Here is a 23645-nt window from a genome sequence, read left to right as displayed (position 1 = left end):
TTTTCATGTGCATTTAGTGTGTTTGTGTGTGTGTGTGTGTGTGTGTGTGTGTGTGTGTGTGTGTGTGTGTGTGTGTGTGTGTGTAAATTAATTTGCTAATTAAAATGTGCATTTTATGTGAATGAAAATGCATTAGAAACATATCTCTTAATAATCAGTACAAACATGGAGGAATGGTGGAATGATTCCAGTAAGCAAAAACATTTTCACATGAGTACCTGTTTAGTGATTTAAAGGAGCAGTATGTAAGATAGACAGGGATTTTGGTGGCATCTGGTGGTGAGGACTGCAGATTGCAACCAGCTGAAGCTTCTCCCGGTTACAATTCCTGCAGTGTTGGTTATTCAGAAAGTTTTTACCAAGAGCCGGATTATCTGCAGAGGTCTCCTCCTCTCCAAAACAAACGGACCAGGTGATTAAAACTGGTGAAAACATTACAAATGAGCATTTCTGACCCATAGCACCCATAACACAAGTTTACAAACAGAAAATTGCAAGGACTGAAAATTGGCAACACTGGAGCATTTCCCTTTTGTAGACAAATGACTGAATTTGATAACCATGGTTACCACTGAAGTGAAGTCTTATTCCTACACAAACTGTGACTGTAAAGTTTCATTAACATATGTTTAATCCTCCCTGCATCACTGTACATGCACGTCACAGTTCCTCATCTCCCACTTCTGCGAACACAACACACAGCAGCCACGCGTCACACATGATCTGTGCCGACCGACCCAGACAGATGGCACGCCGGATATGCCTCGGCCAATGGCATTGTTCTTTTGACATAATACCCAAACACTGGCATCCTCTCCAACATCCCCTCCTGCCGTCACTTTATGATCAGATCACACGAGCCCCCTCCTCCACCTCTCTGTGCTGTCTGCTGTAATGCAAGCGCTTCATCTCTGCTGGGGCCTGCTTCTATTGACTTAAGATCAGGGTTTAAAATGACTGGCTGAGATTGGCAGCTCTCGTTTTCTGGAGCATGGACGCATCTGCTTTCTTGCTTGTTCAGGCGTGTTTATATGATTTGCTGGTGAGGGATTGATGCTGCTTTTTGTTGTAATCCTCATGCACTGTCTCTGACACAAGACAGTGTGTAGATCACATGTGAATTACATCTTTATCTTATTTTTCTCCTTATGTACCCTGGTGTTGCATAAAGCAGTATGTTATCAAAACACTACACTGCATAAAAGCTGCTCATCTCATGGGCTGTAACATTCAAAGATCAAGGGTTAGGCTTTACACAAAATTTTTTTTTTCATACTTTGCCTATCCAGAAATGAAATATTTCATTTACCTTTTACAACCACCATTGCTTGAAACACACAGCATGGTTTTTGAGCCATGTTCATAGCTTTCTTTCATTCTAAAGCATGAATGCTCTTTGCAACTTTTAACTCTGTAATCCTCTATCAAATAGCCCAGTAATCCTGGCGGCCTCTTACATGGCATAATGCATGATCATTTGGGCTGCTCCTCATATTTCCTCATTTCATTTCAGAGCATTAACAGCTTGCAACACTGAAAAGTTTTTACGTGTGTGACAATTTTGACCTGAAATTTGTGTTTGCTTTCTCAAGAATCTTTGGGACTCTGCTGACCTGAAAAAGCATCACACATTTATTTATATAATCTGAGTTTAGGAGGCAGTCTTTACTTTGTCAAATAAAAAAAAAAATTAATCCCCAGAGTCCTCTCTGCGTCATCATAACATACGAAATGTGCCAGCAGAGGCTGCAGAAAGTTCAATGCCAGTCACACACATCTTGTCAGTCCAAACTAAATCAGGGCAGATGGACTTTTGGTTTTTTGCCAGCCATGCAATATTGTGCAAAGATGAACAAGTTGGTCCTTGGATTAGAGAGGGTAATCTGCACATTTCATGTTTTATGTAACTTTTAAATAGTGTGCATGTTTGGTCATGATGTCTACACAAATACCCAGCGAGTGGTTCAGTGTAACTTCATAATTGGTAGTGCTCACATTGATATTGGCGCTAAGGAGAGCAAAAGGGCTTGTATCAGGATAATATATTACATATTTCAGAACATCTGGTGAGGTCTCACAAAAAACATTAGCAAATCTGATATTGTTGTGTAAGGCCTTCTTCATACATCTCACTCTGACTCCCATCATATGCATATCCCTGTTTTTTTGTGACTGTTATTCAGTACCTGGACCCACAGCTTTATTCATACTGCTCTAATTTTTACCATAGCGATGATTTGGTTACAGCCAAAATAAATCTTTTTCTTTCATCCAACGGTTGTGATCAAGCAGCTTCTCCTCCGTCTCCAGAGGGAGGCAGTAGAGTATATTTGCAGGCTTCTTAAGGAGGTGTTGGTCTTAAGCTATAATGGCAGTAAAGCTGTTTTTCTCTATGTGTTTCACAAAGCCTTCAAGGCTACAGTCTAATGATCTGAGCATCCTGGACTCTGGTGTGGTGTAATCCCGGGTAGCTGTAACTGGTTGTAACCAGATAGGTCCCACTGTCTGACTCAACTGAGTGATTTCAAATCTAGAAGTGTTTTTATGGGCAAACTGAATCTACTTGTCAATTATCCAACTACATATTAATTTTAACTTTAGATGTATTTGTGGAGCGTAACCTTGTACATTAACCATGTACCGTAGCCTACTTAAAGCTACAGCAGGTAACTTTTATGAAGAATTTTTTTTTTTTTTTTTTAATTTTTGTAATATTTGATTAAACTGTCACATCTGACAGTAATAAATGTAATAATAAATGACAAAAGTTTTTGTCCAGCACACAGGCCACTTGGAGGGAGGCTTCAGTAACACTCTCCTGCTGTGTCAAAGATCTCACAAACAACTTGTTCGCTGATTCATAGGAAGATTTTAACTGTTGAAGTTTTGTTGTCCTCACTGCTTGCTGTAAATCTTGCTGCTGTAAATCACTGCTTGTGCACATGCTGTGCAGCCAACAACAGTGTTAATGACAAAGTCAAGTAAACAGAAGAAGGCCGACAATGAGTAAATGTCAGTGCAGCTTTTGTTGAGAGAGCTGAGACCTGACATGATTTAAAACTAAAGCCGAGGATATTGAGCATGGGAGCAGGAAACGGATGCTGCGCAGCATGTGGACAAGCAGTGTTTGATGCTGCACTGGAGAGTCCTTCTAGCTTTAATTGGTTGTTTTCATTCAGTTGCATTGCATTCTTGCAAATGCCATTCGGAGCCCAGTTTTTTTTTTCACAGATTATCTGTTACATGTACTACTGATGGAATATAGTGATAGTTTCAGCACATATGATATAAAGTTATTCATAAATTGCCTACTGTAGCTTCAAGTACAATTTTGAAGTGCTTGTACTTTACTTTTACTGCAAAACATTAGTCTAACAGCTGTAGTAACTAGTTACTTTTATGGAAAAAACAACACATTTTACAAAAGATAATGCACTTTTATGGATTAAATTAATCTAAATTTATATAAAGCAGTTATATCAGCTTCACCTCTAACTACAACATTATAGTACTGGTTTAATAATTATATCAGTAATGATGTAATTTGTAATGCGATGAAATAACACTGACTGAGGCTACTGCTTTGATAGCTGATGCTGACACTTTTGTGCTTTTATCAAAGTAAAAATGCATGTAAAAAAAGGATTTTCATAGTGTGGAATTACTTGTTTTGCTTAAGTACAATGATCTAAAAACTTTTTCCACCACTGTTTAAATTACAAATGGAGTTCTTTTATTGGTAGTAAAACCCTGACAGTTGTTCTGACAACAATATTTTTTGACAAAACAAAGACATCAATTGAACCAAAAAAAACACCAAATATACAGCAGTAAACAAATGACACCCAGTCCTTTAAATCAGAATATAAACATTACGTGACGGCTGCAGAACAGGGGTCTTAACAGTGCGTTACACCTGCGCGGAAGGATTAAGAGTCTTCCTAACGTGATCACTTTGGTTCCCTTCCCTCAGGCTGATCTCTTTAGTCAGTTCAAGTGTCATGAAATCTCTTGTAAGGAGCTTGGTCGTATCCCAAATAAACAGTCTTGCTTGTTGAAATCTGAATGACTTCATTCCCGACAAGGGATCTGGGGTGAGGAACTTTAAGCCACTAGTGTGTCAATAAATGGTTCAAAAGGTGGAAGTTATCTGTTACAGAATGACACATAAATAGGAAACAAATAATGAATTGAAAACATGTTCTGAATTATGATACACATGAAGGTTTTTTTTTCTCATCACATGAAAATTGAAATTCAAAATTATTGATAGACAAGGAATTAAGCCGTTTCAGTGTATTTGATCGCTGAAAACACACACACACACGCACACACAGTCACACACACATGCATGCACGCACACACACAAAGCACTATTAATGCATGAGTTTCACAGTTCATTATTGACCTTGGAAACATCAGTCGACAAAACAGTCTCTCCTCAAGGTCCAATAAGCGGCCATTCTGGAGCTTTTTTATCATCATCTTCATCATCTTGACATGCAGTCTGCCCACTTGCTGGATACATCCACACTCTTTTAAATGTTCTTTTTCATTTGTCTACACAGTAACATGGATGAGAAGAAGAAAAAAATGGAAAATTTACATCACATTTCTGAAACTGAGCAGATTGGACCTGCTGATAAAGGTGGTGAAAGCTCCAGGACAGTTATTAAATGGACCCTGAGGTGAGATTGTTTTGTCAAGCGCGATTATTGTTTCAACATCCTCTTCTGCTCAAGTCTCAGCTTGAGTTCTGAAACCAGCGCTAAGTTCTTTGTGTCCTGTCTGTTCATCACTGGCTTCTTTCTGGGTTTGGGTGCCACGGTTGCAGAGACGGTGGGTACGGCCCACTGCCTCTCCCCTGGGATGTAGGAAGGTGGTGGTGGGGGAAGTGATGGGGCACAAGGAGGCGGAGGCCAGTGTCTCACAACATTGCCCACATTGTTGTTATAGTTGACATTCTCCACTATGACTTCTGGCTCTGGCTCTGGCTCTTCCTCTTCTACTCTGAATTTCTCTCCGGGAGTTTCTGCAGCCTTTAAGGGGTTTTTGAAGTTCCACGGCTGTTTTCGCGGCCTCCTTCTCACGCGGCGGTTAGGCAGGATGCGGTTGGACTTTTTGTTGCGCATGAATGTTGCAGTGGAGATGATGACCGTGATTATAACCATGAGACTAATGACACCAGCAAGCATGCCTAGGATTTGCAAAGGCTTGTTTCTACTCTGCATCAAAAATGATCCCAAAGGCCCCCCATTGAGTTCAGTCTGTAAAAGAGCACAGGGAGAATTTACATCCATGGGACTGAAGTCAAAGTCGGTCACACAAAGATTAAAGGAATACCTCATCCACAAAATTACCATTTCTATATCAATTACTCACTCTGTGTTACTTTGAATTTATGAGAAAAAGGTTGTTTTTCTCAGCTGCCTCTCTATGTTGAACATAGAATCTAAAATGGCAAACATTGTTGATGGAGTGAAGTCATTTAGGTGTGTGTTGCACAACTCCCGCAGTATAATCCAACCCTCATATATGGAGTCATATGTTCATTACTTCCCAAACAAATGCTTTTTTGCTGAAAGCTTATGATTAAAATCACTTCCACATAAACAGTCTAACATAGAGATGAGTAGTGCTCCTCGGTTACTACAGGTAATACAAAACCAGAGTTCAAGTGCAAACACCTGCCCAGGTGTGCTGGTTGTAGATGGAAGTGTTTTGAATAGTAAGGTTTTAGCAAAAATGCATGTGTTTTGGAAGTACTGAGCATATTACTGGATGAATTAGACTTGGATTATAATGCACAAGTGGTGTGAAAGTTTGTAAATAGATGTTTCGAAAAAGTTTTGCTGTTGTTAAACACGGCCCCCATTCACTCAAATTCATCAATAATTGTCTCCATTTTTGGATTCTATGTTTACCCTGAAGACATGAGAGATAAAAGGACAAAGGTTGTCCTAACAAATTCAATGTAACACAGGGTGAGTAAATGATACACACATGGTCATATTGTCGGTGAAGTTTTCCTTTAACCTCTTAATATTGTCCCGTGTATGTACTGTAGTACTGCATGTGTTAGCTGTTTGGCCAAATATATCTATATGTGAGGTGCAAAATACAAAACTGTAAATTATTCTAAATTAATAAATTACTGCAAATGTACTGCTGTGACACTGTACAATGAATATGCTTAAATTCACTGTTTTACTGTTTATATTTTGTCAAGACAAGATCAGAGAGGTTGACTTGGAAACCCATGGCTGAGACCATCCCAAATCTGGCTATAAATATTGTATATGGATTGGCAATTTTGGTGATGGTTGTGTGTGAGTACTGAATCAGAAAATGGAAGGGAAAAAAAGCATGAGAAAATGGGGGGAAAAAAATGTGCTCCTGTACTCTTTCACAGACACAAAATCCTTTGAAAATGAATTGCTACAAATTCTTAGTAAAAACTACAGTACTGCTGTGCTGATGATCTCAAGGCAAGCTTCATTTACGGCACAGGCCTCCTTATAATCTTTCTGATCTTGCCCTTGGATTGTACACGGGACTTTTTCACAGAGTTCCAGTATATAAGAGTTGAAATGAAGATTGTTAGTGAAATGGCGAAGGTGCCAATGGTCAAAAAAATCCCAAACACAGCCCCTGGACGTTTCCTTAGGCCCAAGAAGTACGAGACAAATCTGGATTTGACCTGAAAACATGACAGTTGCATTTGTGTAAGAGTCAGATTTTTTAATGTCTAAAAACTTTTAAGAAAGCAACTAATTAATCTGATAATCTGGGCAGTTACGAAGTGGGTTATTCTGCAGAAAAGGTGCACCCCTGCATACAAATTGATTAGATTATTCAACATCGGATCATTGGCTTGAATTAAAAATCGAAATTGATAGACAATCCAATTGCCAGAATAAATTGGCATTGTACACTTCTGCAAACTATGGATATGTAACTTTTGCACATTACTATGTGGCAGATACATTAAACATTATGTTTCTTTACATTTCATCAAGGCTGTGGTTAATGTGTGTTTAGTTTTAGGTTATGGTCGGGAAAAGATCATGTTTTTTCTTGAGATACTAAATTTTGGGCTCCACCCCAATGAAAACGCAGCAATGTCTCAGTAAAAAAAAGACTGGTTTTTAGTGGCACCATCCTGGCTGTAAATGCTGTGATGACTCACTAAAAAAAAAAAAAAAGTTTTGATGTTTGTTGGTCCAGAACAATGGTCCACAGCTTGGCAGATATCTGGCCAAGGTGTCACATTATCCACCATCCCCCTCATCTCCCAATGACAAAAGTCAGCCCATACTAATACTAATACTATGACAATTAGGAAACATACGAATGTAATGTACTGGTGGTTTGCAGACATGAACAATGCCAGTATTTTTCATGTATTTGAAGTGTAGAACTTAAGAAAAATCTGTATAATTCATCATACTGTTTATGTAAATACTCCTCAAGGTTTGATTGACATCTAACTACTTTTTTGCAACTTACAGCCTCAGTGATGTCGATCTTGATGACCGCAGTGGTGCTGAAGGACGGTTGGCCTCGGTCGCGCGCCTGCACCACCAGCGACCAGGTGCAGTCTCTCTGCTTTGTGATGTTCTGAATGATGGCCATTGACTTGATGTAGGACTTGAGCATGATCTCTCCTGTGTCGGCGTCAATGTCAAAGATGTTGTTGTCTGGATCAGCTTTCATGATGGCGTATTCAATGACATTGTTGGGCACTTCTGCATCATCGTCGACAGCCTGTGTAGATGAGGACAAACGTCATGGTACTGACTTTTGTTCATGAGTTTCACCTCGTTCGACATAATAAATCACAAAAGGGCAAATACCTCTATTTTCACCGGTGCTCCAATCACCATAGTCGTCTCAAGGAAGTTGTCATTGAATTCAGGTGGATGGTCATTTAGGTCCAATACAGTCACAAAGACCTCAGCCAGGCTGTACTTCCCCTCTGCGTCCTCTGCCTTCACATAGAAGTTATACTTGGACCTCACCTCCGCATCCAGGCTCGCCCACGGCTGTGTGTAGATGATCCCAGAGGCAGGCTGGATCAGGAACCTGTAAATATGATGGTAGTTCAGATTTACAAAATGCATGCAGATACTCATGTTTTCCTACACCTTTTTTAACATTTAATTTTATTTATGGTTATTGTGTATAAAGCTTTGTTTTCTTCTTTCTGAGAATGTATTCACTGTTTTCTAATGTGAGCATTTTACTCAAGACCACCTCTGTAGAGGGATGAGTAGCATTTCACACTGTGGGGTTCATGACTGGGATTCGGTGCTTTAGATTTAATATTATTGATGCTACTGATAGCCTTAACCTAAAAATGACTGGTCAAAATTTTTATAGCCAGACTGAGTATGTATTGCAAATATCCATAAATAAATTCTTCCAAGTCAAAATGAACATTTCAGATACACACAATGACATTCCTGCTATCCACATTTATCATACCAGATAATGCTATTATGGAGATCTAAAATATAATTGTGGATAATCAAGTAACTCTTTTTATTGTAAAACTGTGTTTTATCTACATGTCAACAGATATCCAAAATATATTTATGAAACTGCATTGTTACTAGTTATAATTCTAATGGTAGTGAGTAGAATAGCATTTTTACTTCATGCTTATTGTAGATATTTGTGATGACATTTTTACTAGACAAAATATAATTTTAGGCTACGCTCTCTGTAAGCACAATGAATTGTTGACACATGTGTCAATCACGCTGCACCTGCAGCCGCCTCCCTCCTCCAGCTCCCACGAGCCAATGGCAGCCTGTCCCACTGACACCAAGTTTGACTGTCCTCCAAAACCAAAAACAAAACAAAAAAAAGAAAAATGCATGGATGCGAGGATAAGTCGCAGGTACATTACTGACTGAAAGTTTTCTGTGAGTTTTAGTCGGATGTTAACAAATGGAGAGAGTCGGAAAGGTCCTGGCTCGTTCATTCAGCAAGCAAAGATGTTACGTTTTGCTTCTGTTGTCAACTTTTTTTCTGGAGGTGAGAGGAAGTCGGTTCTTGCCAGAGACGGTGTTGAAGACTAGAAAGATACGTCAGGTTTCCTTAGCATCCATGAGCATGCAGAAAGTTCTCATGAATGGAAAGAGTTGGACAAAAGTTTGGCCTCGCGGAGCGCCGCAGTGTGCACACCTGAAAGGTAAGCTTTATTTTCTCTTCAGTCGTTAGACTGCAGTCTATCAGTCAAATGTGTTTGATGCACAATTGCAAGAGAAGAGTGGTAGGGGAGACTGGGGACAGTTATGACACTTATTGCATTTCTCTCAGACCACACCAACCAAAATTTTATATAGAAAACTTCCATCTGTGTGCTATTTACCCATACATATGACATATCATTCACAATATGTATTTGAAGGAAAGAAGTCAGATGTTGCAACTGACCCCAACCTCGGGGATGAAAATACTGTTGTTTTGTCTGTGTTGATATGCTGCTTAGCTTGGAGACTGTTGTTATCACTATATTATCACTTTGAGCAAATAACCCTTGCACTGATAATTTGAGTTAGATGTGTTGGTATTTGTTGTGTTGTTTGCTTGAAGTGTATTGGCCTTTCTGTATTATTGTTAGTATGGTACATTGCACATAATAAGGCGGCATAATTGTTTTTTTTGCCTAGAGCGGCAAAAGAGCATTCTCAGGCCCTGCCAAGCAGTACGCTGCAGCAGACCTGTTGGACACCAATAAGAGTGGGTGCTTTTTAATGACAGTTGGGGACAATGCCAGCTGAGATTGTGACGATAAAAGCTGTTACCAAAACAAACAGTGATCTTTCCCTGTAACCCAAACCGGTCTAAAGCTAGACAAGACTGTGGCAACGAAAGCAAGTTTTTGTTTAGGACACACTGGGACATTTCCAACTAAGACTCTGATGACATAAACAAGTATTTCAAGCCAAGCTGTGATCTTTTTCAATCTATTACCAAGTGTTTTTTTTTTTTTGCTCCTAATCCTAACCACACATTATTCGCAGTGTTGTAACAACATAAAGTTGAAAATTGAAACATAAATAAATATACATTTTCAACATTTAGGCTATGTAAGAAATGTACAAATGTAACATAACTGTGGTTTGCAGAAAGGTACAATGGCAGCATTTATATTGCACTTGAAACTTTAAAGCAATAGTTCATGCTGCCAAACAGTGGTGGAAGAATCCTTCCCCTAAGTAAAAGTACTAATGCCACACTGTGTAACTGTGTTACAAGTAAAAGTCCTGCATTGAAAATATTAAAATATTACTTAATTAAATGTAAGTAAGTAGATTCAGGAACATGTACTTAAAGTATTAAAAGTAAAAGTACACAATGCAGAAAAAAATATTTAAAAAAAAGAAACACCACACCCTAAGAACCTCAAAATTATAACCCCCCCCAAAAAAACCTAAATAATTTTAAAAAAGAGAAAAATACTTGTTTTAAATGTTTATCCATTTAATTTTTCTGATTGATTAATAACTAGTTGTTGCAGTTGTTGTATAAACATATATATATATATATATATATTACTAAAGTGACTGCAGTGAAGTAAAAAGTACAATATTTCCCTCTGAAATGTAGAGGAGTACAAGTTTAAGTGGCATGAAAAGAAAATACTAACCTCAAATTCAAACTTATGTACAGTACTTGAGTAAACGTACTGAGTTATATTCCACCGCTGCTGGCAAATAAGTCATGAAAGATTAAACTGTTACCATACAGAGCAAGAGTGGGCGCAGACTGTTTCACTGACTGATTTGTTTCATTACTCCGCAGTGACTTTGCAGTCACAAGCAAAGAACAGTCTATTTTCTCCTCCAATCCCATTAAAGGATTAACAAAGACAGAGGACAAGCAGACAAAGATCAGGAGAGCACGGCCCTGGGTACACTCGAGTATTCAACAAGATATTGTAGAAAGGCGTAAAGTCAGAAATATAAAATGCATAATAAGACATGTAGCCATTTACTGCTTCATAATACATTTCATTGAGATGTTTTAGAGTAATCTGAAGTCACAGTTTCAAAACAAGCTAAAATACAAGTGTTTCAAATCTCCCTCTTCTTCATTTTGGCAATCCTGGAATTTCCTGGATGCGATATGGCATCACATATCTCGCTGCAGTGCTTAAAATCTCTACTGAGAAGTCCAAAAATGCTCTACTGCTGCCTACAGTTCATCGTATACAGAGTGGTTTGTTGGAAACAGCCCTGAGAGATTAGACACATCCTAACTAATGTACACCTGTCTGTTTACATTAACGCTGCATTTTACAGGTTCATGTTTCCTTTGCTTTACTGTTTCCAAATCCAGGTCCTGGCAGATAGAAATCTGGTTAAAAAGCAAACATTGTAAAAAATGTGACCTTTAGGACTGTGTAGTGATGTGAGAGAAAAGACAAGCTGTGGGTGTACTGTGTGTTATTAAGAGAGAACAATGACCACTGAGCCTTTTTCTCAGAGGTTAGACTTCTAACTGGAAATCTAATAAAAATCGAGTTGAGAGAAAATACCAGCAAATCCTCTGAGGGACTACAGTGCTTAGGTGCAATAAACAGAATCGTGTTCAACAATGAAAAACAAGTTTGCTGTCATAATTCTGTATAGCTCTCAGGCAGATGTGCATTTGCTGGGGTGGTCCTCATTTAATACAGTGGTTTGCAATTAAAATGCCACATCTGCCATTTAACTGAGCTAAGTTCTTAAAGGCGACCAATCATGTTTTTTTCCGTATTTTCTGTTGCGTGCTCCTGTTAAACAAGGCCAAAGTTTCAAATAATGAGGTAAACGTATGTGAAAGTATTTACAATGAGCAAAAACCTCGGGCTTCAATGTATACGTAATGATGTGAGGGGAGCTTTAGGAGACAGGTGCTAAAACAATGTGTTTTTAGACGGAGGGTGAATACTGGCATTCCAGCACAGACAGTACACTGTAAAATCTGACAAGTTGATTTTACTGAAAGAAATCTAGGAAATTGAATGGCTTTAGAAATATAATAACAATTAGACTTAACTGATGTTTACATTACATCTAATTGTTAAGTTCGCTTAACATGTAGTTATAGTTACTTAATTTTGTGAAGTTGTTGCAACTTATATGACAAGTTTGATTAAATCAATCTCTTGAAGTTTTAGCAACTTTATTAAACCAAGTATTGTGCTATATTTCTGTATTCTGTTGGTTGCAGACTAGCCAATCATGTTTGTATTTTCTTTAGCATATTATCAAAACAGAACTTGCAGATCTCCCAGCTTCATCATTGGTGTATTCCTCTTTTTCATGATCCCTTCAAGTTGGATTAACTTGGTTTACTGAAGTTGATAACACTTAGAAAGAACAAGGTAATTTCAATTGTCATCTTTAAGTTGAATCAACTTCACATAATCAAGTAAATATAGCTAAATTGTAAGTAAACTTAACAGTTAGGTGTAGAGTAAACATAAATTAAGATTTATAATCATCTTTTTAATGTATAAGAAAAATAATGTGTTGTGTTGTGTGTAATGTGGGTTTTTTTTACATTAAAGCATGTCAGTATATTCCAGTAAAAAACCCAAATACAAATATGAACCTGAAAATGAGCATAATAGGCCCCCTTTTAAGATAAGTGCCTTTTATGCTTTGATAAAAACGAACATTGTTGTCTGTTTTACTACTGCCAACAATACTCAGGGAATTAACTGCTAATAATGTTGCATAAGCCTTTGCAGTTTTTTTTGTATGTTTTCATTCTCATTTGCTGGATGTCACCAGCTGATTTTCATCATAAGTCACGAGTCACGAGTTTATACTGACATAATCACCACACAAAGACAGGTGAATAGATTCAGGGAGGCAACAAAAAGGTGTTGTGCTTTGGAAACACAGTCTGGTTGTAATATGATTATTTCTCTTGTGCAGAATAACAAAAAATATCCCACCCCTGCATTTTAATTATATCTTATTGTGACTCTGAAAGAACGGTGTTCAAGCATTGATGAGCAAATAGCGGTCATTTGATGTGTGGAGGTGTATTGGCATTGTGGTTTGGATATTACAGCCAGATATCTTGAAAAAATAATAGTGTCATGAGGATGAGAGGAATTTGGACAGAGACAATTTCTTTCAGTTTAAGCTACATTCTCATATTATTTTGTGCCTGTTCAGCCACTTTGGTCGGCCGCATTTGTTTTTAAATGTGTTCCATGAATTAAGTATGACTTGATTTATACTCACAAGTCAGCCCCTGATCCGTAGATGGAGTACTTTACTTCACCCCAAGGTCCTGAGTCTGGGTCTGTTGCCTGTGCATAAACAGAAAAGACAGATTATAGAGAAAAAAAACTGAATTTGGTTCTTGCACTTGCATGAATTATGTCTGTTAATTTGCAATTCCTTTTTATGTTCTTCAGTGCAATATGTGGCTCATTGAGCAAAGGCATATCCCACTTACTTTCTACGTCCTACCTCTGATAAACCTTAAAAACATAGATGTGCTTGGAGGTCTTTACTAAAGCGTAAAAGAGATGTCTGCAGCCATGGGCTCAGTAAACTGAATGAATCGGTGCTGGATTGGAAGGTGGTGTTGCAGGGGTCAGCTATAAAAAGACTGTTTTTTGTTTGATGTCATAGAAACATCATCATGGGCATCAGCTAATCTGTCTGTCTGTCGCTGCAGGGATGCCTGTTCGCTATCTCCGTGTGTCCAAGGTCACTTGTTGGCTGTTCTTTTATCTGATTGAAATTGCCTGGGATCAAGGAAATGAGCCTCTGTGGTGTTCACGCAAGGGCAGGATTTATCAGCGAGCCTCCCTGTTGCTTTGAGCCTCTGCAGGGCTGATACAAACTGACAAGGGCAAAGCATGAGATACTATAAAAAAAAGTATCTATCCATCCATCTATCCATCTATCCATCTATCCATCTATCTATCTATCTATATATCTATCTATCTATTGCTAAAAGTGTTCATGTTATTTTTGCACATATTTTTGTGCTGCAGCTGCATGTGCTACCAAGTATTAGGAAAAAAATCTGGGAATTTGGTGTTACACAACAAAATGAAAGTGATAGCCATCTGGCAGCTTACCTCGCCTAGCTTTTATCTACATGTTTTCACATATTATCCCAACCCCCACTGCTCAAAAAGTCTACATTTAGGGAATTAATGGCCCTGCTTGGGCATTTTGGTAAAAAATCAGTATTCCTCTTTAGCTCAGAATGACGTACTTTGGTGTTGGCATGTATTTTTAGCTAGGGCGAAGACTCTCTCTCACCGTGACTGACACCACATTAGAGCCGCCGGGTGAGTTTTCTGGAATTCTGGCGATGTAGTAATCTGAGGAGAATTTGGGGGCGTTGTCGTTCGTGTCCAGGAGATGGATGACAACATCTGCTGTCGCACTGAATCTCTCGGGTGTGTCAACCTCAACTGCAAGCAGCTAAAAAAGAGAACGATTAGAAATAAATAAATAGAGAAATGATGCAAGAGTTGCAAGTGGTGGTGGAAATGCACCGCCATTTGTTGGGAGGTGTGTACATGTGTGATCCAGTCTAAGGGGTTAACCTTATATGTGAGAAAGTGGTGTTTCTCATAGTCCATGGCAGCAGAGTCCTCCACTAAGATTGTGACTTGGGCCTCATTGAGTACAGTTTGAGGGACAACTCGCAGCATCCTTCCTGGTCCAATCAGTCTCAGATTGAATTTAGCATTTGCACCCTGCAAGAGCACAACAAACATCATCACATTAGTCAGATATGTTATACATGCATGCACCTATTTTTAGCAATCTGCATTTGTTACAAAGCTATCGCACACAGTATAATCCATGCAGTATATATTCCATTCAATCAATATAAAAGCTTGTATCTTTTCATTATTACAGTAATGTATGAGAAATCAATAGGATATCAGTAGCAGCGGTAATATACTTGGTGAAACATAATATTGCTGGACAAAGAGAGCTCGACCTCATGTTGTAACAGTATTATCAGACATTTGGTGACATCAGCCATTTGGATGAGGCTCATGCAAGGAGCTGGAAACACAAAGAGACTTGCATAAGCTGACAAATGGCACAACTCTGGTGCACCTTTTAATTTGTTTTGGCTTATTTCCAAATTTGTGCACTTTTTAAAGGGATTGTCTGTGATAATGGCAGGCTTAAAAGTCATTTCATGGACAGAAAGGTGAACATCAGCCTGAACACAAAGCTGCAGTACAATGAATGCTGATTAAATCAGTTTCTTATTAGATAACTATTTAATTTGGTTGGAAAATGAGTGTCATTACATAACTGCTGTAACATAATTACTGTTCCTCTTTCCTGGTTAACCGAGGCAGATTTCAAAGACCATAATACTCTATCAGTGCTAAAAGATGAAACCTGCACAGTAAAACATCAGTAGAAATAGCAATTGTTTGTGATTTGTTGAGTCATTTTTTGGAGTATCAGAGTGGAATGTTGGCATTGCGTGTTTCTGGAAACCACGGATATGATACATTTGTATGTTTCATATGAATCATATTGACATAGTTCAGATTATATGTTTATAAAACGAGTTTGTCATCAGCAGAAGGAAAGGATGGTGGGTGGATTGGCACCTAGGCGAGACGGCGGCCACCAGGCTGCGAGGCAGCTGACCACTTCAGAACCAGTGACACTGTCAACCATTTTTTGATGAGACCTTTGGACATTTCAAGTTGTGTTTGTAGTGACAAAACTGGATATTTTTTAATTGAGACATTTAGAAATTTCCAGCTTTGTTTATGGTGACAAAATCTGGTATTTTTATGAGATCTGACACGTCCAGTCGTGTTTGTGGCAATAAAACCAGGTATTTTCAACATTATGTTGGAACACTTGCAGCCGTGTTTGTAGTGACAAAACCGGTTATTTTTTAACAAGACGTTGGGAAATTTCCAGCCGCATTTGGGGCAACAAAACCGGGTATTTTTTGATGAAACTTTGAAATTTTTTCAACCGTGTTTGTGGTGACAAAATCTGGTGCTTTACGCAAGACTTTTCCAGTCCTGTTTCTAGTGACAAAACTGGGTATTTTTTAATAAGACATTGGAAACATTCCAGCTGTGTTTGTGGTGACAAAACAAGAGATTTTTTTAATGAGACATTGAAAAATTTTCAGCGTTTGTGGTGACAAAACTGAGTATTTTAAACCTAAACATAAAGTTTTCTTAACCCGAACAGTGTTTTTTGTGTCTAGACCTCACCACATGTTAAACATAGCGTTGTCACAGCAAGAAATTAAAAATTGACAACAATAGTGGTCTCCTCACCTGATCAGAGTCGTTGACAGTGATTTTCAGCCCCCGGAGTATCTCTCCCTCTGGTGGATGCTCATACATGGTCAACTCAAACATGTTCTGCGGGCCTTTCTCCCCGTAGAAAGTAGGTGGATTATTGTTGAGGTCCACCACACGGATCACCACTGTGGTTATGCTATAGTCCATGAGTCTGCCTTCAGGACTTACTTCTGATGCCTGGACACACAGAAGGGTAGAGGTTGTGAAAGTAAGCTCACATTTATCATCGAGCTTTTGGGATGTTCGGGCTTATCAGTTTCACTAGAGCAGATTTTTTTGTGAGCTGAAACTTACTTTGACTTTAATGTTAAAGATTTCTCTCTTCAGAAACATGGGGAGCGTCAGCAGCCTGATGAGACCGCTTGTTTTATTGATGCTAAAAACACCATCGTCACCTGGAGAGACAAACAGCATATGGACGTATGAGCACTTTTGCTTTATTTCAAAATCACTCCATTTGTCTTTGAGTTGCTTACCATCATCAAAGGAATAACAGATGGGATTTGGGTTACCCACATCGCCATCTTTAGCTATAACGGCGAAAATTTCAGATCCCTGAGGAAGAGATCATCACAAAGGTTTTGCTGTTAAATCTATATTGGGGCAAGATTGAAAATTTGCCATATAAGTTTAAGATATCCAGGATATGTGCAACTCTTATATGTCACTCTTAACATGATGTGTTTGGTTGCACCAATTTATCAAAAAGAAGCAGGACATTTATGTTATTGAGTCACCCTGTGGCTGGTGCACAGCTGTTTAAAACACACTGCAGAAATCTGTCCTGCTCCTGAGATTCAGTGAGTCTTTAGATGTACATTAAAATGTCATGATACTAATTATTCCCTTTTAGATGAGAGTCAGAGTGTGTAATCTCTCTCCTATGACTACAGTGACATTTTGTGACTGAGGAGATAACGTGGCTTTCACCTGCTGTTAGAAAAGCTGTAATGAAGGCAGCACAGCCGTTACTGTAAAATGTCAGCAAGCTGTGTGATATGAGCTGATGCTGTCTTGTGGTGTTGGCTCTTTTGTTTGTTGTTATTTATACTATAGAAATGAATTGCGTTTACTGTGTGAGGCAATGTGATGTTCACATAGGATGTAAATTTACTGCAATACAAAGGAAACATACGGAAGAAATTATGAGAACTTTACAGAACGTTTAAAGATTTGTACCATGAATGAGTCCCATGTTTTTTGGTCATACTCACTGGCACTGAGACTTCATAAACGTAGCCAAAATATGGTGTTCCAATAAAAGTTGGCGGAGTGTCCTGTGCATCGATCACATTGATGGTCAGGGTAGCAGAGGAGGACATAAACTGCTCCTTGCCATTAAAATTACCACCACCATCCTGGAACCAAAGAAATTTGCAGTTAATTGTACATTTTCAGAAAGAAATCATGTCTAGTCAGGAGAATATTTGTAATGTGTAAGAAAGATTTCTTGATAGTTTTGTTAACGATTTGTAAAGTTCATAATTTTTCTAGGACACATAATAAAAGTCATATACGTAGTTCTTGTTTTAATAGGGAATTTAAAGGTGCCCCACAAAATTTTCTGTAAAAAAAAATATATATCTTGAGTTTCAAATGTTATCAGGCTGTTACATGGGCATTATCATAAGGGGCATGCTACTAGTAGGTTCAGAGGGCTTTGATCAGCCCATTAAATGGCCTTTAGGTTTTATTTTCGCTTTTTTTAGGTTCAGTTGCCAAAACTACATAGTTTAGAGAAACATGATGTGTTGGGTTAAAATAAGTACATATGTTACATTACAGAACATAGAATACTGTTAGGTAACATGAAGTAAGTTAAGTAAATTGTGTCAGTGTTGACTTTTGGTTTCACATGGGACACAGATGGTCTCCTTGATGAAAGTCCTGTGTTTGTTTGGCATATCCACAACCCCGACCCTGTCTTTAGACAGATTTTGGTCTGTTCTTCCTTTCCTCCCCCTTCTTCCTGTCTACTGACTACTGCTGCCACTATAGCTCCCTGCTTTACAATAAATGTGTTTGTATGTTTGTTCTCAATAACAATCGATAACAGCCATTTAATGGGCTAATAATGGCCATTTGAACCTCTCAGTAGGTGTAGCCGGCCTCTTCTTACCCATATCTATGAGGCTGATAACCACTGATAACAGAAGCTTGTCTTTACACTTATGGTGTGTACATTTATATTTAGTGTTTATTAACCAAATGTGTCCTTGAAGCTTACAAAATGTGTTGAATGTATTTCCCTCTCATAAAAATTAAAAAAAAATTTAAAGCATTTTTATAACCTGCTTTGTTTACATCTATGCCCGCGATTCCACCGCTAATGCTACCAGCGGTTAAAAACTCTACAGCTTGCTTCAAACTTGAAAATGAAAGTATGCTGTTGCATAACAGAAACATTTAATGAATTCTGATGCACCCGTTACCTTTGCAATGACAGTGACAAAGTGTGTCTTTGTTTTCTCATAGTCCAACATTTCTCCAGACTTGATACGAAGGACGCCACTATGTCTGTCCATGGCAAACAGAGTGGACTGTGGATTCTGAAACAGAGAGCAGGACAAAAGAAGGATTTTAAAAGCACACACTGAGACACAGTTTAGGTCACATGTGTAAGAGCCTGTCAGTAAAATCCCTAAACCCCATTTACAAACAGTCACGCGTGAGATCTCATGAAAAGTGGTCAGATGGCTGCATTAAAACACTCAGTAGCCACTTGAATTAGAGCCGCATCATGTATAAAGTGTATCTCTTTGTCCATCTGGATGTAAAGAGCCCATATGTTCAAGGACAGGGCAGGCAGGTGAAAGCTGCTCAGTCCAGATGTGCGGAGCCTCACCCGTCACTGTCACTCCAGGCCAGCTGTTCTTTGGTCCTAATAGTCCAAAGTGCAAACTAACGTCCCCTGCCACCCCCTGCCAAAGCAGCCCTCTAAGCCTCCAATACCTGACACAAATGTAATTGTGATTTAATCCCCATCCTCATAACTACACCAGCATATTCAGGCACATGCACAAACACACCCACACACAAGAGCATTAGAAAATCCAACTGATGTTAACCTCGTTATCAGTACATCTATACATTATTTCCATGACAAGCAGATTAACATCAGACCTGGCCTGTTTCAGTTACACATTCATATTAGGAACTCTTTGTTTTTAGGTTTCGTCTGCGCTTATTTCTTATTTATATTCTGTATTCATTTATTGCAGAAGCCGGGGTGGGTGGTTATTTCATAGACTGAGTGTTACCTGGAGGTAGTAGGTGACTGAACCCCCTGAGCCTGTGTCTCTGTCCACTGCCTCGACTTTGTAGATGCTGCTGCCAGACGCAGTTGTCTAAAACACAGAAAATAATTGAGGTCATAACATACAGGGCTTAAAAACAAATAATGCTGATTAATTCTCAATGGACAGATCTTGTAATTTAGATAAATGCAATTGGGGAAAATAACCATGATTATAACAAAATAACCAGGTCCATATCTTTGAAGAAATGTGGAGAAAATAGATGACATATACACCACTCAGTATTTCTAAATGACTAGTCAGAAATGCTAATTAAGACAATGATGTTGTCACAAAAATGTGTTGATATGTGCCTGTATTTGTGTATGCGTGTTTTTATGGATTTGTTGTTGTGTATGATGGCCAAATGTATTCTCTGACTTCAATTTATTAGTTATTGGTAAATTAGATTTTATGAATTGAAAGTTATTTTACCAGTTAATTTTTTTCATATAAACTTAAATACATGTACCCTTACTATTATTATTATTTATTTATTTTCATTTTCTATGTTTTGTTTTGTATTTTTAGCTTTTTGTACCTTTTTTATTTTTTCATTTGATTGGTAACTTCATTGTTACTAGGTCATATAATTTCTTAAAATAACAAAAAAAAAAAATAATAATGTCACACCTGTTTACACTAATTTAACAATAATATATGTCATTTTTATGTGCAGATACAGACACTTGAGGTTCATAAAGCACATACTTTTGGCTTAACTTACTTCCAGTACATCAATGATTGCCGGCATGTTTTGGAATTCAGGTTTTTCATCGTTTGCATCCATTACAAATATTGTGACTCTTTCCACAACCTAAATAGAAGAAGAAGAAAAAACACATGTTGAAGTTTATTTTTGTTTGCTTTATTATAAGGTATGGCACTAAATTGCGTCATCACACATTGAACCAGATGTTAATACCTTGCTTTTCCCATCTGTGATGCTCACAAGGACGTCTATAGAATCTTGTTTCTGAGTGAAGATAGAAAACAAGTTAATATGAAGAAGTACAGCCCACTGGGCAGAAGAAAATGTTGTACGTTTCTGCAAACCGTGAATATGTTACATTTGCACATTTCATATGCATCAATTAATCTCTCTAAAGCAACATATGTGGTGAAGATGAGACACCTGCCAGGCTGCAGAGCACTGTTTAAGACAAACAAGCAGCAAAAGCACTTGTTTTTTATATTTATTGCTGTGTTTCCAGGTGCTTTTTGGCACCAAACGTGTATTTTTTTAGGGACCTATTGCACTTTTTCTAGCAGGGATAAGGACACAAAAAACTACTATTTTTCATCAAGATATCACTGCGTTTCCTGCCAGGATAGTACCACAAAAAGCGTTTTTTTTTTTTTTTTTTTTTTTTTTACCGAAACAATGCTGCTTTTCCTATTGGAATTATGTCCCCAAAACCATATATTTTAAAACATTTTTTTTTTATCCATAACCAGGTGGATTTTGTTCCAAAACCCAACCACACATTAACCACAGTGTTCTCAAGACATAAAGCTATAATGTAGCCACTATATAATAATATGAAAACATATTCACTGTTTGCAGAACCATAATGCCAACATTTTTACTGGTGATTAGGTTAAGACATAGATCATGACAAAGATATCGTCTTAGTTTTTTAATGGTTATGTGTTAAAGTTTACATATAATGTTAAATGTATCTTTTTATCCACCCTAATGCCCACTGAGGCCTATGTTCAGTTTACCTCTCTGTCCAGCTGCTCCACCAATGTGATGTTTCCAGATTTGGGGTCGACCCGGAAATATTCTTTTGACCCTGGATCAAAGGAAAGGCCGTACCTCACATCCTGGCCCTCAGGGTCTGTGCCATTGAGACAATAGATCTGTGTACCTAAAATAAGATGATTTTTTCAGATTAGCCTTATCAGTTGACTTTTTAGACCAAAAAATGTGTTGGGGCAAAACTTTAGTGGAACAAATTAGGTTGAGACACAGTAGCCAGCAGTATAATAAGTAACCCTACTGATGGAAGATAGAGACAGCTGCACCACATTCACAGCCAGCAAACTGTCCCTCACATCAACAGGTGGCATCAGCAGATGAGCATGTTCGTTTGTTCTGCCACACGACACCTGCTCATCTATCAAAGGCTATTTAACATCCTGGACTCCAGGATATTGGCAACCGTAACGCTCCTTTTTGTTGACTGGTTATTCCACCAGCCGGTTAGCTTTTCACGCTAAAGGTTCTGTATGTCAGAGGTTGATCTCACCGACGGGCGTGTCCTCTGAGAGGCTGAAAAGTGCCAGGTTCCCGTTGTAGCTGTAGGGTCCATTGTCGAAGAAATAGGGGGCAAAGTCCGCTTGTGCTAAGACAAGACATAAACAGCGTTAAAGCTTGAAAGTTTTATGTAATTAACCTTAAATGAGACTAATGAAGAAAATAAAGTACAATCTTCCTTTTAAAAATTGAAAGTTTGAATAGTAAAGCAACCAAGTTTAAACACACCCTTAATTAATTTAGTACAATACGGGGTTTTGCTGCAACAGTCCTGCATGCTCTAATAAGTGACCAGTAGCTTCTGGTGGCTAAGGTTTGCTAATGTAAGTAACAATAAGCTAAATGCTACTTTTTTGTCCATTGTCATTGATGATCACTTTTATCATTGATCATTCATGTTATATAGTTACATCGTCTTTTTTTTTAAATGATAGAGTGAAACAATCCAAGCTAAATACTGCTTTCGCCCCCTGCTTTCTTAGCCACTTTGAGTGGGATTACTGGTGAATTACGTCAACCTCCTAAAATACTGTTTCTATACATAGACCTGAGATCTCTGATGGCAGAAACAAGGCTTTTTTATTTTAAATATCATAGTCATCCTAAAGTCAAAGACAAAATTCCTAAAACAAAAAAACAAAAATAACAATCAGTTTGATAGTCATTCAAAGCATAAACACATAAGAGCAACGAACCAGTTTAGACTAAAATAACAATGAATTAAAAACAGAATAGAAGTCAAAATTTTACGGTCATCACCCTAAAGGCTGCCAAATACATCTGAACAGCATTCCTAATCTGATCACAGCAACACAACTTAAAGCAGAGAGTTAAGAGGTGTAACTTACCAAAGCAGGCGTGGACAAATACAAAAAGCAGTGGTAAATGTAATATCTTTACATTCTTCATCCTAGAGAGTTAAGTCATGAAACCGCACCATGAAGACGGCTCTGTCGACAGTCCTGTACATGAGATGAAGCTCTCAAGGTGTCTGTGTGTGACTGCAGACGGCTAAAGGCAGATGCTCGCATGCTAATCCAATGACACATCTTAAGAGTTACTCCCAGGCCCCCTCAGTCCAACTGGGCTCCTTCAAACACCAATAAACAGGAGATGACTGTCTGCAGGGCAGACAAAACAAAAAGGATGCATCACAACTTTGCAGACAGGTGTATATATATATATATATATATACATATTTGTTTTTGGTGCAGAAAACAGCTTAAATTTAACACACAATTTATGCTTAAAAACAAAAAATCTAATAATATAATGAAAGAGATGCTTGTGTCTAAAGGAGGAAGGAGGAATGCTTGAATGTCAACGTATTATTACTATACTAATGCCAAATTATACATGTCAGCTAGTGTTTTAATATTATTCTGCAGTCTGAAACAGTTATTTTATTTAGAATAAATGCTGTGATTAAATTAATAATCTTGCTCTCTGGATTTAAACTTTGATATTTTGCTATTTGAATATTAATATCAACTTCTGTAATATTTTCGCTTGTGTTTACATTTCAACTATTATATAAACAGCCAGCTGGTCTATACTGACTTTTAGCTAATGGAAAGTGTGTTACTCCTTTATGAGTGACAATTCTGTATTAAACATAACTTATGTTATCTGTAAGTAGTTTACATGAAATGCCGTGTCTAGCTTTGTTGTTGACAAAGTTGAGAGATTAGTAGGATACAGAGTTTATATGGTTTTAATGGTCAGTGATGCACCCATGTTGTAT

The 23645-nt window shown here is 38.0% G+C and overlaps 2 protein-coding genes across 3 annotated transcripts in view; one reads left to right on the top strand and one right to left on the bottom strand.

Annotated features, from left to right (window-relative positions):
- Nucleotides 1–12: 12 nt before the first annotated feature.
- Nucleotides 13–22904, bottom strand: cdhr1a (cadherin-related family member 1a). Of its 2 annotated transcripts, none has more exons than XM_042502585.2 (17): nucleotides 22750–22904; nucleotides 21894–21989; nucleotides 21367–21512; nucleotides 20564–20614; nucleotides 20366–20455; nucleotides 19603–19689; nucleotides 18775–18891; nucleotides 17557–17700; nucleotides 16819–16897; nucleotides 16637–16737; nucleotides 16316–16519; nucleotides 14585–14737; nucleotides 14295–14459; nucleotides 13257–13324; nucleotides 7857–8085; nucleotides 7510–7767; nucleotides 13–5267 (listed from the first exon to the last, which is right to left on the bottom strand). In XM_042502585.2, exons 1-17 carry the CDS (start codon nucleotides 22808–22810, stop codon nucleotides 4713–4715), a joined length of 2604 nt encoding a protein of 867 aa, XP_042358519.2. In that variant the 5' UTR covers nucleotides 22811–22904; the 3' UTR covers nucleotides 13–4712. The 2 variants fall into 2 exon arrangements, with proteins under 2 accessions (XP_042358519.2, XP_087942453.1); XM_088086327.1 differs by having other exon boundaries at nucleotides 5126–6700.
- chst3a (carbohydrate (chondroitin 6) sulfotransferase 3a) overlaps nucleotides 8090–23645 on the top strand; it is a 30436-nt gene continuing 14880 nt past the window's right edge. The window contains exon 1 of the mRNA XM_088086329.1: nucleotides 8090–9199. The gene's annotated coding sequence lies outside the window, so the exon portion shown is untranslated. The remainder of the gene's footprint in view (nucleotides 9200–23645) is intronic.

This window comes from Plectropomus leopardus, chromosome 13 (genome assembly GCF_026936395.1).
Source record: "Plectropomus leopardus strain MGB_pleo_1.0 chromosome 13, ASM2693639v1, whole genome shotgun sequence".
Lineage (NCBI taxonomy): Eukaryota > Metazoa > Chordata > Actinopteri > Perciformes > Serranidae > Plectropomus > Plectropomus leopardus.
Note: the sequence above shows the minus strand (reverse complement) of the source record. Positions and strands in the feature narration are given on the sequence as shown.